This window comes from Cavia porcellus, unplaced genomic scaffold (genome assembly GCF_034190915.1).
Source record: "Cavia porcellus strain 051 isolate PalLab524CR breed Dunkin Hartley unplaced genomic scaffold, mCavPor4.1 scaffold_20, whole genome shotgun sequence".
Taxonomy (NCBI): Eukaryota; Metazoa; Chordata; class Mammalia; order Rodentia; family Caviidae; genus Cavia; species Cavia porcellus.
Genome location: NW_026947503.1, coordinates 20,411,320 through 20,430,478, shown reverse-complemented (window position 1 = coordinate 20,430,478; position 19,159 = coordinate 20,411,320). Strand labels below are relative to the sequence as shown.

The 19,159-nt window shown below is 38.4% G+C and overlaps 1 protein-coding gene across 1 annotated transcript in view; it reads left to right on the top strand.

The window, feature by feature from the left end:
- The window catches only part of Phlpp1 (PH domain and leucine rich repeat protein phosphatase 1), a 231,293-nt gene that overhangs the window by 208,597 nt on the left and 3,537 nt on the right, over positions 1-19,159 (top strand). Inside the window, exons 13-16 of the mRNA XM_013157076.2 lie at positions 3,338-3,468; positions 7,945-8,049; positions 15,388-15,582; positions 17,757-17,985. Coding sequence (XP_013012530.2) covers positions 3,338-3,468; positions 7,945-8,049; positions 15,388-15,582; positions 17,757-17,985 — 660 coding nt within the window. The remainder of the gene's footprint in view (positions 1-3,337; positions 3,469-7,944; positions 8,050-15,387; positions 15,583-17,756; positions 17,986-19,159) is intronic.

Sequence of the window (19,159 nt, the reverse complement as noted above, 5' to 3'; positions counted from 1 at the left end):
GTTTCTTTGCTTGTTTTGGTAAGATTGCCTAAGGGTTTCTCTATTTTACTTAATCTTTTAAAGAACAAACTCTTCAATTTGTTAATTCTTTGTACTGTACTGGTTGTTTAAGCCTGAATTTCATTAATTTCTGCTCATATTTTTACAATTTCCTCTCTATTTTGAGCTTTGGGGTTTGCATTGTTATTGTTTTTCGGGGACCTTGAAATATATCATGAGGTCATTTACTTGAGCTGACTGCATTTTTCTGATGTGGGAATTCACAACCATGACTGCTTTCATTATGTCCCAGAGTTCCGTTATGTTGTATTGGCATTATTGTTTGATTGTGGAAACTGTCTGATTTCTTCTTTAACTTTATCTGTGACCCATTGCTTATTAAAGAGGGTATTAATTCATTTCCATGTGTTTGAATATTTGTCTACATATTTTTGCTGTTGATTTCTATTTTCATTGCACTGTGATATAACAAGGCAGGAGCCAGGAAGAAAATGCCATTCCACCTTCCTTTTTTCACACTCTATAGCTTCTGGGTTTTCTGTCATATCTCTCCCAAGTTCCAAGCATCCACCTTCCAGTGTTTGAGTTCGGAATCTTGGAGAAGTTGAATTGTTCAGAATAAATAAATTATAAAGGGTAAAAAGCAAAAAAAATGTGAAAGAAAAGTTCTAAGCATAGAGTAGCATGTGCAAAGGTACCGACAAATGAGAATAGAACATGGGGTTGGGATTGTAGTTGCTCAGACATGGATAAAACAGAGTGGGAGGAAATCATAGGTGGGAGCTGGGGCTTACTATTGAGGATTTTGGTGGGCAGGTTGAAGAGCCATTGAGAGGAATTTAAAGACTGAAGCTGTCATGTTATTGTATAAATAAACCACATTCCAGAAATTACACTGACAGCATTATAAAGAGTAGATCAGAGGGCGGGAAGACAAAAGCAAAGTTATGGTGCAATTATAGTCATCCATGCGAAATGTGATATGGGTCAGAACCAGGGTAGTAGAACTGGGTGGGCAAATGAGAGTTGCCCACAGAGTCAGAGACTCAAAGAAGCCATTAAGTCACATGGGCCTAGGTAGGGGGTGGTGTAGAAGTATCATCCGTATCACAACTGCCAGTACTCTTAAAAATAATCACCCTGCTGGATTCTCTGTGTGACTGTAGAACTCTGAAAGTTTAAGTCTTTGGGGAACATTAAAAATTATTTGTATCATTTTCATAAAGTTCACTATTGCTCTAAGTGTCTTTAATTTTAAAATATAAGAATTCTATGATCCCTAAGTTAGTTTGTCTCAACCCCTGCATCCTAAATTATCCGTACTTGTTAGTCCTTTTGGTCACATTCCATTCAATCAGTAGGTTGTATTTAATGACCCCTGCCTCCGTTTGTTGTCTCTCTGTGCTGATCCATACTAATTATGTTGGCAACATAGCTCTTTGATAACCAATGTTATCATTATTAATGAATATTTCACTAAAGCCTAGTTGACTCTTCATGCAACCAGTATTTATAACTAAAAAATGGTTATAACTTTCCCTTTTATTAATGTTAAGTGACTATATATATTATATAATATGTATGTACAGTATGGTATATTAAAGAGGATAGTGTCATAGGCCATTGGGGCTATGTTAACAAATACCTTAGGCTGGATAATTTATAAGCGACATAAATTTATTTTTAACAGTTTCAGAGCTGGGAAGTCCAAGAACGAGGAACCAGCAGACATTTCTCATAAATGGTGCCTCCACTTTGTCCTTGCATGGCAAGAGGGGTGAATGAACCTTCTTAGGTCTCTTTTATAAAAGCACTAATCCCACTCATGAGGGCAGAACCCTGTGACCTGATTATTTCCTAAAGGTCCTACTTCTTAATATATCACATTGGGAATTAGATTTCAGTATGTGAATTTCAGAGAAATAAACATGCCATAGTGGATGGGAGTGAAGATAGGGAAAGTGGTTGCAATAAAACAATAAAAGATGAATTGAAATATAATGAAATTATACCCATACGAATAATTTTTTAAGGTTTTTTTTTTAAGTATTAGTAATAAGGCAAATAAAGGGAAAAAAAGAATGCTAACACTGATCATGATAGGATGATAGAGTCAAGGATGAATTTTTGGAGCTTTTCTGTTTTCCAGACTTTTATAATATAGTTCTAATGATCCCATAAATATAACTATTTGAAACGGGCAGTTAAATTTTATATCATTGATATTAGTTAAGAGCAATAGTGTAAAATGTTTTGAAGCATTGTGTAATTTGAAGTCTTAGAATGTTTTTACAAAGATGCATGTAGGATTTCATTTTATCTAATCTTTACCTCTCAACTATAATAACTGAAGCCCTTTAAGAATTTTTTCCAAATAAAACAAAAGATTGCTTCCACTTTTTTCCACTTGTAAAATACTGTAATTCTTGGGTACTGTTCCTTCCAGATCATCTTTAGATTTTAATTAGTTCTTTGTATTTTTTAGTAATCAATTTTTTTTTTTGGTACCGGGGATCGAACTCATGACCTCAAGCTTGTCAAATAGGCACTTGTGCCACTGAGCTAAATCCCAGCCCTAGTTCTTTGTATTTTTTAAAATCATAGTAATAAAGTGCTAACTCAAGCAGGATAATTGGAAGCTTTCTGCCCAATCATGTTGAATTGTGCATTCCACATTTTCAAGTCTGGAGCACTCGGAGTCACTCTTGTTTCCCTTGTGTATGGTAAGCCTTCCGCACTTACGTTCCTGCTCTCTTCACAGCAGAACAACACTTCTTACAGTTTGTATCTTGCAAGCCTTAAGTGTGTTTTATGAGAGAGAATACAGACAACACTTAACTTTTGTTCTAATCAACACGATGACTTATTTCGTGATTGCCCATTTCTTATTTAGCTTCTTCTGGAGGATCTTCTCATTTTAAGTATGTTACCTATCTTTTCCTCTTTTTGCTTTTAGTTGTTGTTGGTAACTTTTATGTTAAGAAAACTCTTCAAAGTTTATTTTAATGGAACTGTAACTCTCCTGGCCACAGTAGGTATAGGTTTTGTAAACAACAACAACAAAAAATTTCGGTCCTCAGAACTTTTCATCTAATACTTAATTTTAAATACAGAAATAAACTTAAAGGATAGAATACGGATTTTTCTCTTTTTAAAGAAAGTAAAAATTTTTATTTAGCATAATTTCTTCTAAATATTTATGGTAGAACAACAAATGGCTGCTTTTTCTGCATTTGACCGGTGATTATAGTAAATGATCAGATCAATTAGCCTGCAGACAGTAGAGTATAGCACCAAGTAACTTCACACCATCTCTCATTTCCATTTGCTTCTTCAGTGTGTGGACCTGAGCTGTAATGAGCTAAGTGAAGTCACTTTGCCAGAAAACCTGCCACCCAAACTACAAGAACTCGACCTGACTGGAAATCCCCGCCTTGCCCTGGACCACAAAACTCTGGAACTGCTGAAGTAAGCATTTGTTTAAGCCTGTTAGCACCATCATTATTCCTGGCAGTGGGATTTATGGCTTAATGGAAATGTGAACCATAAAAAAGTATCATTTGACTCACCACATTAGCTATATTTGTGCACCTAAATAAGACTCAGAATACGTGGAAGATCATGGAACAACCAAGGTATAAATTTGGTTTACATAAATCTGAGTAGTTACCAGTGGAGCGACGCTTAATGCAAATGTTAAGGAGGAAAGATTTTGAAAGAGATGGATGATGTGAGGACAGTTAACAAGAATGGAAATTTGGTATAGTTAGGCCCTGTTAAAGTTCTCTTTATGTTTTAGAAAGAGTTTGTTCATTCTTGATAGTGTTGATAAAGAATAAATTTTCCATTTTTTATTGTATAGTACGGTAGCAGCCTTAAACACTGACCCACATTAGTCATTGTTTATCTGCCATATTAGCTTATGTACTATTGGGGTATATGCTACTAAAAGTCATCTCTCTTTATCTTAGAAAAAAACTAAAAAGTAGACTTTGGTGAATGGTCCATTAATACTATCTTCGGTTTAGTGCATTCAAAATTTGAAGGCCACTTAAAGTAATTACTGATTAGAACTTGCCTAATTAATACCTGTTTGTTGACATTTCAAGTAGAAAAACTGATTTGTGTGCAGAAGAGCACTACCCAGGCACACTGGTCCCGCGCAAGACGGGGGACCTGGGTTCTCTCTGTTGTTCGTCAAGTATGTGAGACCTTAGCCTCAGTCCCTCAGTCTGAAGGATGAAATAGCCTGTGTAGTGTCTTAAATCTAAGAGTGCATGAATTATCAAAGTATATTTCCATCTTCTCGAGTACTTTTTAAAAATAAACATTCATGTTAAAAGGCAATTTTATCAAGATTTGTTAATAAAACTATTTAGAGAAAAGTAGTCTTACCTCACAGCAAAATAAATTCTGGCTAATTTGAGTTAAATCTATGAAATGAAATCATTTTTAGAAGAAGAAATCAGATGAATAAATTCACAAGCTGGCAAAGGGCTTTGTAGGTGAAAAACTGGGAAGAGAGAGTCTCAAGAAAATAAATCAGGGGGCTGGGGATTTAGCTCAGTGGCATAAGCGATTGCCTTGCAAGCGCATGGTCATGAGTTTGATCCATGATACCAGTAAAAAAAAAGAAAGAAAGAAAGAAAGAAAATAAATCAGTACGTATAGATTGGTTTTCATATTAATGATGTATATATTCATATGTTAAATTCTACATGTGGACATTTAGCTGTCTATTCCAAAAAATTACCAAGAATAAATCTAAAAGATGAATGACAAACTAGAAAAAAATCACTGTCCAAAAACAAAAAATTAAGAATATTAATATTCTCACTAGGCTTATTAGTATGTCAATAAAATAATAAAATGTTATTCAGATTAACATTTTCACTCTCATAGTGGTACAGCTAGAGGAGTGTAAGTAGTTGTAGCATTTTTAAAAAGCAACTGGCCAGCAGCCAGAAATGGTGGTACACGCCTGTAATCACAGCACTCAGGAGACTGAAGCAGGAGAGTTGCTGCAAGTTCCAGGCAGCTCGGGCTACAAAGCGAGACCATGTATCCAAAACACAAACAAAAAAACGATGTGCTATGTGAAGCTGATAAAAATATTCAGACTACTTTAGACCAAGTTTCTGTAGAGCAATAATTTGTTTTAAAAATAATAAAAAATACAGTGTTCATTTTAAGCATCACAGTCACCAAAATATTTCTTACATATTTAGAATGAACCTGAAACAAATTGAGAAACTATTTGTGGCATAATTGAGAAAAATGCAAAACCATGTGTGCATGCATACACATGCAAAGGGAGAGAACCCCCACCAAAAAGAAACATCTGTTTGTTAAAGTTTTAAGAACGAAAATGTGTTACTGGAGTGGCTAAACTGTGCTAAAGCCATTGTGCTCTCATATTTTAAGCAAAAATTAGTACCAGTGAATCACAGTAACTGAAATGTTAACTTCTGTTTATCATCCAGAAGGGAATAGGTTTCTGGTAACTCAGGATTGCTGCTTAGCCTTCTAGTTGTACATGAGCTTTCAGGGAGCACTGCTGTGGGACCAAGTCCGCTCCCAAGCTGAAACTTCCTTGAAGATATCCAAGAGCCAAGTGCAGATCCCTTCTGATGGCTGCTCAGGCCAGCCATGTTAATGTTAAGCAAGGCCTGAAGGAAAACACTGGTCCTTCACTACAAAGGATTGCTGAGTCCAGCAGGGAACTTACGGGTTTCTTTTTTCATTAATGATCTGGCCACAAAATGGATTTATTTCTTTGAAGACTCTGTTATGTGGAAATGATCACTGTTGTAGTCAGGGGTTGTACACAGAGAACAACTAGGATTAGGACATGGAGTTTATAATATTTTTATAATTGTCACTGGAAGTTAACACAGGAAAATGCAGGAAATCTATCTGTAACACCAAAGACATAGATTATTTAGTCAAGAGCCTAAACCCCATGGCAATGTCCCTCATGAGTCCAGATAAAAACCCAGAGCTCAGGACAATGCTTCCACGAGTCCAACTGGAAGTCCAGAGCCCACAAGAAGGACTCACACCAGTCTCTTTTACGGATCCGTGCCAGGAAGACCCAAGGGTCAACGGTGGAAACCAGAAAGTCTACGCCAGCAGGATGAAGGATCTGTGCTAGTGGGATGAAGGTTCTACGCTGAAGCTGAGAAGTCACACTCACAACAAAGAGCAGGGCTATCCTGAAAGGCACCACAGCTGTCCTCAGCGACACGGAGGCCCCTAGATCCTCCGACGACAAGCACAGTCGGGTACGTGCCAGGAAGCAGCGTGATGAGTTCATCCTGGAGACCAAGCAGCACATGTCTTCCCCTCCAGAGCCAGGAAGCAATGCTCGATGTGAGGACCAAAAGCTTCTCCAGGAGAACCAACAGCTCAGACAGCAACTCATAGGAGAATCCACAATGCCTCCTTAACGCCTCAACCCTCAACACCTCTCTTCTCCACCTATTTAGTCTGGCAACCCTCCTCAGGTGGAGCATCTTCTCTCAATGTATGCTGATGTATCCAGCTGGTGCTAAGTTGACCACCAGTTCTCAAACCATAACAATCACTTTTGGAAATGAGCCTTCATGTTTCTTCAGAATTGGGAAGGTAGTAAAGATAGAGTGAGAACTTTCAGGTGCCTCAAGAAATTCTGGTGTTGCTCACCATTCTAGAAGGATAAAATTTAGTGCCAGTTTACTCAGAGAGCAAACAATGGAAGACTATCTTTTTAATGCCTCTCTTTTATTGATAAGATTGAAAACTTTCAAAAGAGTCTTTAGAGCCCTACTGTAAAATGACCTATTAATTTGATTTGGGGGTTTTCTATTGATCATCTATGATTTAGCAATATATGTTTTTAACTTTTTAGATTGGAGGGTAAATATTTGCTAGTAATTGAGTATATAAACTTTTTCTTCCTCCAAATATTTTTAAATTTCATAGAAATTGCCAGCAGTTACTTCTACAAAGTGAATACTAGTTAAATATCAGTTTTTCATCTCAGCATTTAAATTGATTCTTAGGAAAAGTATGCCATATTTGTTAAATTTAGAAGTTATGCCAACAGATAATTTAAATTCTTAGAATCATGACATAGTAGGTGTTTAAGTTGTCAAGTGGTGTTGCATAGTTTTTCCCTCCTGTTTAAATAATATACCAGATGTGTGGGGGGGGGCACTGGTAATTTACAGGTCGGCAGGATTTATTTTACCATGTGGTATTCATTCATTCTACAGATGTACTTCACGTCTGTTCTGACTTCCTGTTGGGGACACTGAATGCTTGCTTTCTAGTACACTTATTTTTAAGAAATCCTGCTAGAGTTCCCTATTTCTGTTTAGGAACCCAGTGGACCCATTTGAGAGCTGAGGAAATAAGAACTAAATCTCTCAGTTAAATACATGTAGTTGTAATTTATTAAAATGCTCCCATGAACTTTGTAGTTTTACATGCACATTGTATTTCATGTTAGTATTCTTTGCTCATAGAAGGAAAGAATTGGAAGATCCAAGGAATGTCCTCAATAAGATATAGCTAGAAACTAGAAACTAGATATAGCTAGAAACAGTATAATACGTTGTTCTCAAGTCTGAGTGTGTCCATGATATAAGAATACACCCAATGTAATAATTTATATTTTGTTTTCTGTCCTTTTCGTTCCCAAGAGAAAGTAGCTTTCTAGAGTGTGTCAGTCTGTATCAGCTGTTTTATTAGTGGTCGTGAGAAGTATTTTCATGCTATGAATATGCATTTGGGTTTTTGTCATGATGAATAACTGATTTTTTGGCTAATATTTCAGACACAGTAAATGCAATAAGAAATGGTAGATAAAGTACACTTAGTAGATATTTTCATTTATCAGATGAAAGTAGCAATTCACATATATTTGGTTTTAATGATTCCTCTTTCTTATTTTCTTGTTAGTAATATCCGCTGCTTTAAGATTGATCAGCCTTCAGCAGGAGATGCATCTGGAGCCCCAGCTGTATGGAGTCATGGTTACACTGAGGCTTCAGGGGTGAAAAACAAGTAAGTTTATGAAACTTTGCACAAAAACTGCCTCCCTTTAATAGGGTATAAAATGTTATAGTCCACATTTTTCTCATGTAAACTTTCTTTTGAGTATGTTTCCCCAGAGTGGCTCCCTCATGACTCACGTTTGAACACTAACCTAGGACCCCACATGGCATCACATACTCTCCTTTTGTGAGAGGTGTTGTTAGGATACAGTGTAACTGACACATTATATCTGTGGAACACTCTAGTGTTTGGAAAAGGTCATAAGTATCAACATGCATTCTTGCTGCTTTGAAAAACCCCTTTGTCTTTCTCTGAAGCTGTCTGCTAAGCAAAATAGGGATAGTATTAAGGAAGAAGCAGCTTTCATGGTCCATGTTGAATATCTCTTACATTGCTAACTGTGGAATTATTTTTACAATCTTAAGTTAGGTTGGGAAGAGTTTGATGTTTATTCCTTGTAATATCCTCTACTTATCTTGCCACCAAGAGTGTTACAGCTTAATTTCTTTTTCTTCTCTATTTTTACTAGCCTTAAATCTTAGGTGCAAATGTTGATTTTCCTGAGAAATATAATCAAGCTTCTTAGGCTTACTTATATTATATGAAAGGTCCTAATATTTAGTACTAAAAAAATAAAGAATATTGTGAATTAATGTAGTTTATAATTTTATTACCTGAGGTAAAAGAACACAAAGTTTTGCCAGAAATTTAGCTCAGCAGTGTAAGCACCTCCCTGGCAAGTACAAGGTCATGAGTTCGATCCCCATACCAAGAAAGAAAAAAAAAAAAAAAAGAACACAAAGTATTGAGAGTAGGGGAAGAACAGAAGAAGATCTAATAATAGGTCACATTAGTCCATGTTAGAATCAGTTAGGTTACATTCAAATAAAAAGTTATGTAGAGCCATCAAATCATAACGTTCTAAAATCTTCACAGGTGATTCTAAAGTATGTCCAGCATTGAGAACCATTTTACCTAGTTAAATAACCTTCATGTTAAGTAACAGGTGAGACTGGAATGATCACTGCCATGCCTATTGCTTTTCTTTGGGATACAAAACAGCATCAGCTCCAGTTCTGAGTCTAACACACTGATCCCTTCCTCTTTGATTTGGCGTTGTGTTATTTGGAGGAGAGCAGACCCATCTCAACACTCTGTTTCATTTGTTCTACAAAAGCAGGATAAGCAGTATGCTTGCCTTAGTTCTGTCTGCCAGGACTCTAGCTGTTACCTTATTTCTGCATACTTTGCAGTGTATGTCATTTGCTAAGGGCATGAGTGTATTCTTCAATGCACTCAAATTTCCTTTCTGAAGTAATCACTGGACCTGTGACATATAAATGCCGGTATGTGAAGCTGCTGATTTCAGAGCACTAATGTGAAAGCTAAGATTGTTTTTAAAATGTCTAGGTATTAAAATTTGTTATCCATTCATCTATATGAGTAAGCAAATAACTAACTAGAGTTGATTTTTCTGCATGATTCCATCTTCCATGTTTCACTTTGACTTTTGTTATAGAAGAGTATAACATAGGTTCAATAAAGTGCAGAAGTGATCCCACTGTGTTTTGTCCCAAAATGTGCACACACGCAGATCACCATTTGGATCAAGAAATAAGAGGTGAACAGCACTTCAGAAGCCCCAGCCAGCCGTGGTTCTTACTTTATTCCCCTGGCCATTTTCAGTATATTCGGTGGGAATTTTGTTGTTGTTTACATTGTAGATAAAGTAGGTATGTCCTCAAGCAGCTTGCTGCATCCCACCTTAAAGGAAGGGAAGAGCAGCCTCCAAACCTCGAGAGATGTCTGTTCTGTTCTCTCTCCTCACCCTGTTTCTCCCTGGGGTGCAGTGTTGGCTTCCTGTCAGGGTATTGCAAATCCTTTGGGGGAAACAAACAGGGAGCTGTAGTTGAATAGTTTAGGCTCTGCCTCAGATCAAAAAACACACAGGAAGTTTCAGCAGAAAAGCAATCATAAGAGTGACTACACTATATACAAAAGACATAGTTTTCTTTCTTTTCTAAAAGAAATTCATTTCACACAGCCCTATTCTGATTAGCAAAGAGAGTTTACAGAAGAAAGAATTTTAAAATGATTATAAAACTTTAACTTTACCGCAAATTGCCATATACTTGGGATGAATTGTTTTTCTTAATAAATGAAAAAAAGAATCCCAGGGCACTGACCTGGAAACAAGACTGCTTGGCTTAGAATCTGGGCTTTATACTTACTTGCTGTTTCTCTTCAGCTTATTTCTTCATAAAATGAAGAATCCTATTGGTTTCTTGTAGTGTGTGTTAAAGTGTGCAACATACACAGAACAGTGTGTGCTATACAGTAAATTCCACCTTAAGTTTTAGCTACTGTCATTATTAGTGGTAATGGTTACTATTATTTATCTCTCAATTCCCTAAAGGCAAGTTTATATGTCTGGTATCTAGCCATGATACATAACAGGTACTACAATAGATTTCTTTGTACCAATTTATATATAATACAAAAGAATCATCTACTTTCAGTAAAATTCCCCATTTTAATATTCAGTTCTGCAAGATGTTTTTGTTGCTGTTGTTGAGATATTGGATGTTGAACTTGGGACCTTCCCACTGAGCTACATCCTCCATCCTTTCTTTATTTTTTATTTTATTTGGAAACAAGGTCATGCTAAGTTACCCATGCTGGCTCAGACTTGTTGAGTCTTATGCCTCAGCCTCTTGAGTATATGCCGCCAGGCCCAGAGTTTTCACTGTAACATTTTCAGACTATTTTTACTGGTCCAGGACTCTAGGCTGTCAGAATTCTATCACATTTGTTTAGGTTTAGTACTTGAAAGTGTTGCTCTAGACATACAGCTTTTGCAATCTCCAACTGCACTGTGTCGCTGGGCCCAGGATAAAATAAATCAGCACTGTTTTTTAAAATATGTTTTTGCCTCATTTTTTAATTCGAGTTTGGGGGCTCATTTGTGGATTACAAGATTTGCGGACTTGCTCAGGATTAATGGAGGACCCCCCCAAATTATTTTTTCACCGATCGATCGGCTAAACATGTCCCAGTGGCCGAGAGTCTGTTACTCAGGTTGCTAATGGGAGAGTGTTACGACAAAACTGTGCTCCCCTGCCTCAAAGCAATAAGATATCCTAACAACTCAACTTTAAGGAGAAGTTCTATGGCGGGAGAACATGGCGGACAGATAGCAGCAGCTACGGAGGCTCTCTGCGAGACCCAGCTTAGAATTCAGGAATGGTGCTGAGTAAGGAATCATAAGCAAGAGGAGATATGCCCCGGTGACCCAAGAATGAACTGGGCTGAGAGAAACCAACTGCTAAAGCAATCCTGGTGCTATAACAGGAACAGATAAAGCCTCAGTGTGGAAGCTGGAGCCCGCGCCATTGGAAGCCGCGATTTGAGTTTCCCGCCGCTGCCACTGCGTCAGCATTGGCTTGGCAGGGAGAGAGACACTTGGAAGGTCTGAGAACAGGAATCGGTGAACGGAGTTGAGAGTGGGATGGGCGGGGAGCTGTGCATCAACCTCTGGTGAGGGAGGGAAAACTGGGACTCTTCCACGGTCTAGGAGACTGCAACAGAGGACATTCTGGGACCAGGCAGACTTGCGGGAACAGGGCGCTGCAGTGACTTCAGTCACCAATACCCCTCTCAAGAGGGATTGGTGAGCAGTTCCTAGCCCACGTGACGCTGCTGGCTGAGACCCAGTAGGCTAGCACACCCCAGGTCCCAGCTTCTGAAGGTAGATTGACCCGCATAGGCTGCTTGGTCTGCAACTTCCTGGTGCGCTGCGGTGGGTGGAAACACCTAGCCAGCACAATTCAATCAGACTGTGGCTGACAGGGAAGGAAGCTGGACCTCCTACATATGCTTGCATATATAAGGAACAAAGAATATGGGAAGAGGCAGCAACAAGAAAGGGTCCTTGGCCCCCAAACCTGAGAAAGAGGCAACAGCAGACACAGCACCAATAGATATAAAGCGCTATCTCAAGAGCCTCATAGACAAGTTCAGGAATGAAGTTATTAATGACCTGAAGCTAGACATAAGCAGAATAGTTAGAGAAATGCTAAGCACCACCCAAGATAAAACAGATAGTGGAATGGAAGAACAGAAAAAGAGGGGAGAATTGTTTGATGGAGAAAATAGAGAAAGCATAGAATACGTGAAGCAGGTTCAAAGAGATTACCAGGAAACTAAAAAGTCTATCGAAAACTGGCGTAACAGCTTGAAAGAAACTAAGGACAGACTATCTGAACTGGATGGCAGATTTGTAATATGGGAGCATGAAATGAAAAACTTCTTAAAAATAACAAAGAAACAAACAGCAATAATACAAAGACTAGAAGATGATAAGAGGGTCTATAACTTTTAAGAATTAAGAACATAAAAGAAGAAGTAGGGACACAAACAAATGAACTACAAAAGCTACTCACAGAAATAATCCAGGAGAATTTTCCTAATTTAGCAAAAGGTAAAGATACTCAGTTGTAGGAAGCATACAGGACCCCAGCCACCTACAACCCAAACAGAGCAACACCCAGGCAATATAATAATTAAAATTCCAGAAATCCAATACAAGAACAGAATACTAAAAGCCATCAAAGACAAGAAACAGATCACTTACAAGGGAACACCCATCAGAATTACAACAGATTTCTCGGCACAAACCATCAAATCACGAAGAGCGTGGGGGGAAATAATTCAAGCTTTGAAAGATAATAATCTCCAGCTAAGATTGATATATCCTGCACAACTATCCCTGGAAATTGATGGAAAAACAAGGTGCTTCCAGGATAAAGAGGAACTAGGGGAATATGCAACCACCAATTCAACTCTACAGAGAATACTGCAAGATATTCTAAAAAAGAAAAATAAGAATCCAGAAGTAGCGGCAGGGAGGCCACAATGAATGGAGCAGAAAACAAAATGAAGAAGACAAACTGACAACTAATGACAGAAAAAGAGCTCAACAGAAATGAGGCAGAGAAGATTGGATGATAGGAACAGCTATTTTGGAGAAAATGACGTCTTAAGAGGTAATACTGATTTAGTATCATCTTGTTTTGAAGTCTCATCAAGCTTTTATTCTTCTGTCTCCATTGGTCTACACAGGTGGTATCTTATTGGATTTTATTATATATGATAGTATAAGCAAAACCTTTTATAGAAAAGGAGATTATACAGAAACCATTGTTCATTTTCTGTTAGTTGATTCTAAATACCCTGTAATACTGTCATTCTCTTAAATGGTTTTACATTGTTTTGATATATTTGATGCTACAGTATATGAAGTTATACTCAAAGATTTCAAGGAAAGAGACAATATGGTAACTACTTTTATGTCGGGATAATCTTCTGGTGAAACACTATTTTGCTTAAATGGTTATGTTTTGATCTGCGCTGATTTGCTGTTATCCCTCTTTTATCTCAATCTCCATTTTATTATTTACTTTTTTATCCTTTTAATTAAGGGAAAAATAAATTGAAAAATAGCAGGATATATTATAGTAACCCACTTTGACTTTTCATTACCTTGATTTAAAGCCCTGTATTACTCTCACCATCTTGTTTTTGACTGATGTCCCCCTATTCTGTTTTGCTTGATAGTACCAGGTTCGAAAGTTTAGGCAACAGCTGTGAAGATAATGGGATTCATTATGACGCCCATTCTGGTTGACTATTATTTACTTTTGAAGACCTATAATGTCTCCAATGTTTTGGTTTTGTTGGTTTTGTTCTTTACTGTTTTGTTCAATTTTATTATAACTAATGATATAGGCAATTCTATTTGAGATAGGGGGAGGCATTATGGTAACCATTGTTGATCACCTAGTATTACGCTTTTACATTATCTATTACATCCACCCTTTTGATTTGCCTGACTGTTCTGTTATGTCACATTTGGTTCTACTCTCTTCCAAAAAAGTAATAAGAACTGTGGGAGCAACAAAACCCAAAATGTGTAATTGTCATTGTACAAAAGAGAGAAAAAGAAAGTGCTCTAAAAGATATAACTGCATGTATATTTAAGTGTATAAGATAGATAATGATATTACTGAGTTTTGTTGGCTCATTGAACAGAACTGTTTGCAGTCTCACTGTTGGAATGTCCACTTTGTAAGCTTTAATTTTGTAACTTGAACAATTATTTCTAAGATGACAAAATGTAATCCATTAACTAGTGATTTCCTACTGTTTATTTTTTTCTGTAAATCTGTATAACTTGTACCCTTTCTCTGCTTTTTTTTTTTTTTCTTTTTCTCCTTAAATAAAATTTTAAAAAAAAGAAAGTGTTGCTCTAGTCTTTCATGTTGTTTAGATAAGTGTGCTGTTGCAGCCTTGGCCGCCGTCCCACCTTCCTTTTTCCTGGATTTTAGCCGTTTGATTTTGATGTGCCTCGGTGAAGTATTTTTGTGTTTCTCTTGCTGGCAGTCTAGTTGAACTTCTTGTATCTATAGCGTTACAGTTTTCATCAAATTTGAAATTTCAGCCATAAGGTCTTAAGATTTTTTTATTTGGTTTATTTTTTGTATTTTGGTTTGTTTTTTCTCTCCTCTTTACGAAACTCCAATTCTCTGTGGATCAGGCTGTTGGATGCTGTCCCACTGCTCACTGATGCCCTGGTTCCCTTCTCCAGTTCTTTTTTTCCCCTCTGTTTTATTTTGGATAATTTCTGGAACATGGTTTACATAGAAACAGTTTAATTCTGAACTTGAGGGGGGAACTCTGACTTCAGTGCTCAGTTGAGCAGCTCTCTTCCCTCCAGTCCTCTGTGTAGAGACTCTCACCTCCTGGCCTCCCTCAGCTAAGGGAATGTCGCACACCTCCCTGAGGTCCTCTTCCCTGTGCTGCAGCTCGGAAATGGGTTCCAGAAATAAGGGAGGACGGCAGGCTGTGTCCAGTGTCTGAATACTGTTTTGAGAAAGAGACACTTTTACCTTTTAAGAACTTGACTTTCATACATTTTTGCATACTTTTATGTCTTTCGTATGTTGTTTCCAGTATTTTAGTTATCACTCAGATATGGAATTCCTCCTTAATAATTGTTTATTGGATGAACATATAGATAAGAAGTCATACTGTAATAATTATTTCTCATTCCCCTCTTTTTCTGCTACTAAAATAAAATAAGAAAAAGATGAGGGAGTTATGTGTGAAATACAGTACTTTTGCCGTTTTCCACATACAGAAATTGGCTGGTAAAATTAGTCAGTTTACCTATTGTTTGGCTGGAGTCATGAAGAAAGAAACTGACATAAGCAGATTGGGGGGAGGGGGAATTAGGTTGTAGGGAAGGAAAGGTGAATAGATTCAGCACAAAAGGTCGCTCCTTTTCAGGTTGTGTGTTGCAGCTCTGTCTGTCAATAATTTCTGTGACAACCGAGAGGCTCTGTATGGTGTATTTGATGGAGACCGCAATGTGGAGGTACCTTACCTTCTCCAGTGTACCATGAGTGACATTTTGGCTGAAGAGCTGCAGAAAACTAAAAATGAAGAAGAATACATGGTCAATACATTCATCGTTATGCAAAGGTAAAACTTTTAAGTCGCTGTTATATGCTTTCTTGCTTTTTTTTTTTTTTAACTGTTTTCCCACTGGTTAGAAAATTGAGTGCTTAACATGCAAGAGAGAGAGAGGCATTATCACTGATTTTAACATATTATAAGCCTTTGTGAAATTGAGGTAGGTAGTAAAATTTTAGGCTGGCAGTTGAAACATTGTTTGCATGCTTTTCCTCCTGTGTTGAATGATCAAAACTCCATTACTAGCACAATACTAGGCCAATGCCTGGCATTTCTACCTGCAGCAGAGCTGTAGGTCACTGCAAAAATTGCAGAATATTCTTTGAACTGTTAGACTGAATTTTACAAGGACTTTCTCAAAGAAGTGTCCATTCTTTGGTTATCTTCAGAGCTTTATAGGTTGTAAAGGAATTGCCTGTCTATAAATATCACACTTTAGACCTTTGCTCTTACGGGACCCAGGATGACAAGAGTTCCAAAGGTCATGGCAAAAGTGATGATCTTTTCTTTCTCTGCTTCTCCTCTTTCTGTATAATCTGCTAGAGGAAACAGCATCTTTGAACCAGAGTAGACAGTGTCTGCTGTGCAATGCTGTTCTGAGTCAAAATGGTTACTCTTGGGGAGCCCTCTGCAGGGGGTTCCTTGCTATCTGATTCAGCATTGCGTGTCAGATTCCTAGTAGGCACAATTAGAGGTTGAACAATAGTAAGAGCTAATATTTAGCAAGCCATTCATATATACATAGTCATTGTTCTAAAGGCTATATGTGTTGTGAATTTTTCCCAGTGAGATAGGTTCTATTCTTATTTTATTGATAAGATGCAAAAAGTTGAAACAGAGTCCCTGAAGAGCACTCAGGATGAGTTGATGTGCAGTAAGGCTCTAGAGGATGTTCTGATGCCAGCTACAGCAACTTTCCTATTTTTATTACTACCTTGTCCTAGGGAACACACACACGCACACACACCCTTCACACACAATACACCAGAATTAAAGATAAAAATTAAGGATAATAATTAAAAATTAATTCCTTCATACTTAGATTACTGGCTCTTTCACAAATCTTTGTGTCTTTGCAGAAGAAAACAAAGCTGCCTTGAAAGGGTCTAAGGCCAAACAGATCTGATTATAGGTGTCTGGAAGTTGGAACATAGAGTCCTGAGTTACAGACCCATCTCTAGGGTGTTTTGTGTGCATCTTATTTTCTCTTTTTGTTAACACGATGCAGGATTGTGGTGTGCTTTTTTGGTCTTTTAGGGGAACTGTATGATCCTTGTGCCTGATGTTCTAATGTTTGTGGGTAGGCAAACCAGGTTTCCACTGCTGCTGTAACCAGTTGTTTAGCAGGCACATAAAAGATCCTAACATCCTCCTGATTTCTAAGAATTGGCCCCCTTGAATTAGGGAGCTGTTTTTCTTAACCCTGTTACTTGCATACCACTGAGAATCAGTGGGGTTCTTGGAGGAATTACCACTTGTGGAGCTTGTGATTAGAGTTCTGTGCTCCTTTTGATTGTCAGGATACTCAGGTGCTTCATGTATTTAATAAATCTGTGGATTAGTGGTTATGAATAAAAGAATGAGTCATAATCACTTGGTGCTTGATCCCCACAATGTCCTTTCTGCATGTTTTCTAGAATAAGTGGTACTGGTTCAGAAAGTCTTGGTATAGGGCAAGAACAGGAGCAGTTCAGTACTTCACCCATAGAGCGAGCATCCATCAGGAGGGTTAATTCTGAAGGATGTGTGTGCATAGGTGTCATGTATTCCTACATGCCCTGATTTAAACAATTCCTTCAGTTTTCCTTTAGTGAGAACAGAGAGGATTTAGAAAAGTAGGAAAAATGTATGATTTCTTGCTGTCCCTGGAGTGTGCTGCCAGCGCTGTGTATTGATTTGAAGTAGCAGGTGAACACAGCAGTCCAGGGGCTCTTTCATTCCAGACCAGCTGTTGTGCTTTGAGTGGAAAAAGGACACATTCCCCAGCTGTCAGCAGTACCTCTGTATTGGATGTGTGTGATGTCAGGTTCCAGTGGTTCTGTTCCTGAGAAGAGTGCTGCGTGCTTCGGTGGAAGGGCTGTCAGTAGTGACTTTGTGTCTGTCTGGCTCCTAGCCCTAGCCAGTGGTAGTCTTCTTGCTGAATTAACAAAACAGAAGTTTTTACTCCCTTTCTTGGATTCTAGAAAACTTGGAACTGCTGGACAGAAACTTGGTGGTGCTGCTGTCCTTTGTCATATCAAGCATGACCCTGTGGACCCTGGAGGATCCTTCACCTTGACCTCTGCTAATGTGGGCAAGTGCCAGACAGTTCTCTGTCGAAATGGGAAGCCACTGCCTCTGTCCAGATCATATGTCATGAGCTGTGAAGAAGAGCTGAAGAGAATTAAGCAGCACAAAGCCATTATCACTGAGGTGAGGGGAGGGGAGTTTTCCTCAAGATGGTGGGGAGGGCAGCTGGGTCAGTGGTGTGAACCCATGGCACGTATGCCGTGGCAGGTAGTTTGTGTCATCGAAAGCTTTAAAGGTTCACCATCGTGGAGCTAGGTCATGGCAAAACCAGCTAGGCAGCATTTGCCTTCACAGGACATTTTTGAAGTTGGTTTAAACTTTGAACCTCAAATCCATAGTGTCATAAGATAAATTCATTGTATATTTTCAGGAATATTATAACACATGAAATGATAAAACATTTATTGACTGCCAGGATGCAGAGCGCTTCATGGGCAGTGCCGTTTGATCTTCACAGCAGTCTTCGGAGGCGTGTTTGGGTGGTTGAGAGCTCTCCTGCTGAGCCCACACTGCTGGTTTTCATATCTCAGCTTTGCCACTTGATAGCTCTCTAAGCCTAGGTTTTGTCATGTGTAAAGTGTCATCTCTTCTGTCTTACAAGGCTAGTGTGACTTGTGAGCTCTGAATGTATGAACTAGTTGTCATTTTGGTTTGTGCCTCTTGTCCAGTTTGAATGATGGAGCCTTGCTCCATCTGAGTCATGCAGTTCTCACCTGAGGCTGGTTTTCGCTGTGGTGGGTAGGACATTTTGAAACACTTTTGGTTGTCACTACTGGATGGAAAGTATTGCAGTAGTCAGAGGCACGCAGACAGAGGCTAGGATTGCTGTTAAGCATCTGTGCACAGGACAGACCCAGTGACAAAGACTTAGGCCCCAAAGTGGCAGCAGTGCTCCTTTTGAGAATCCTCAAGGAAATCTGTTCATTACCAGTGGAACTTCCAAAACGGACTCTGGCGGTTCTTCTGCTGCCTTCACTAATTTGCCATACAGAGTCACCTACCATTTGCCTAGAAATTGACTTGGGAGTACAGCAGTGATGCCCACAGATACACATCTGCCCACACAGGAGTATCCAGTCTTATGTTGTTAATAAAACTCACAGAACCTTGTGAGCTGTGAGGCAGATTAGTAGTGTAAAAGTTTGTAACCCAGTAGAGAAAAAGATGGATTCCAGATAGGAAGGGCCATGGAGAAATACGGAAAGATTCAAGTTACAATGTGGAATCCTGTGGAAATTAATCTGTGTTGATTTAGTGATGTGTCTGGAGCAGAGTATTAAAATTGATTGGAAACACT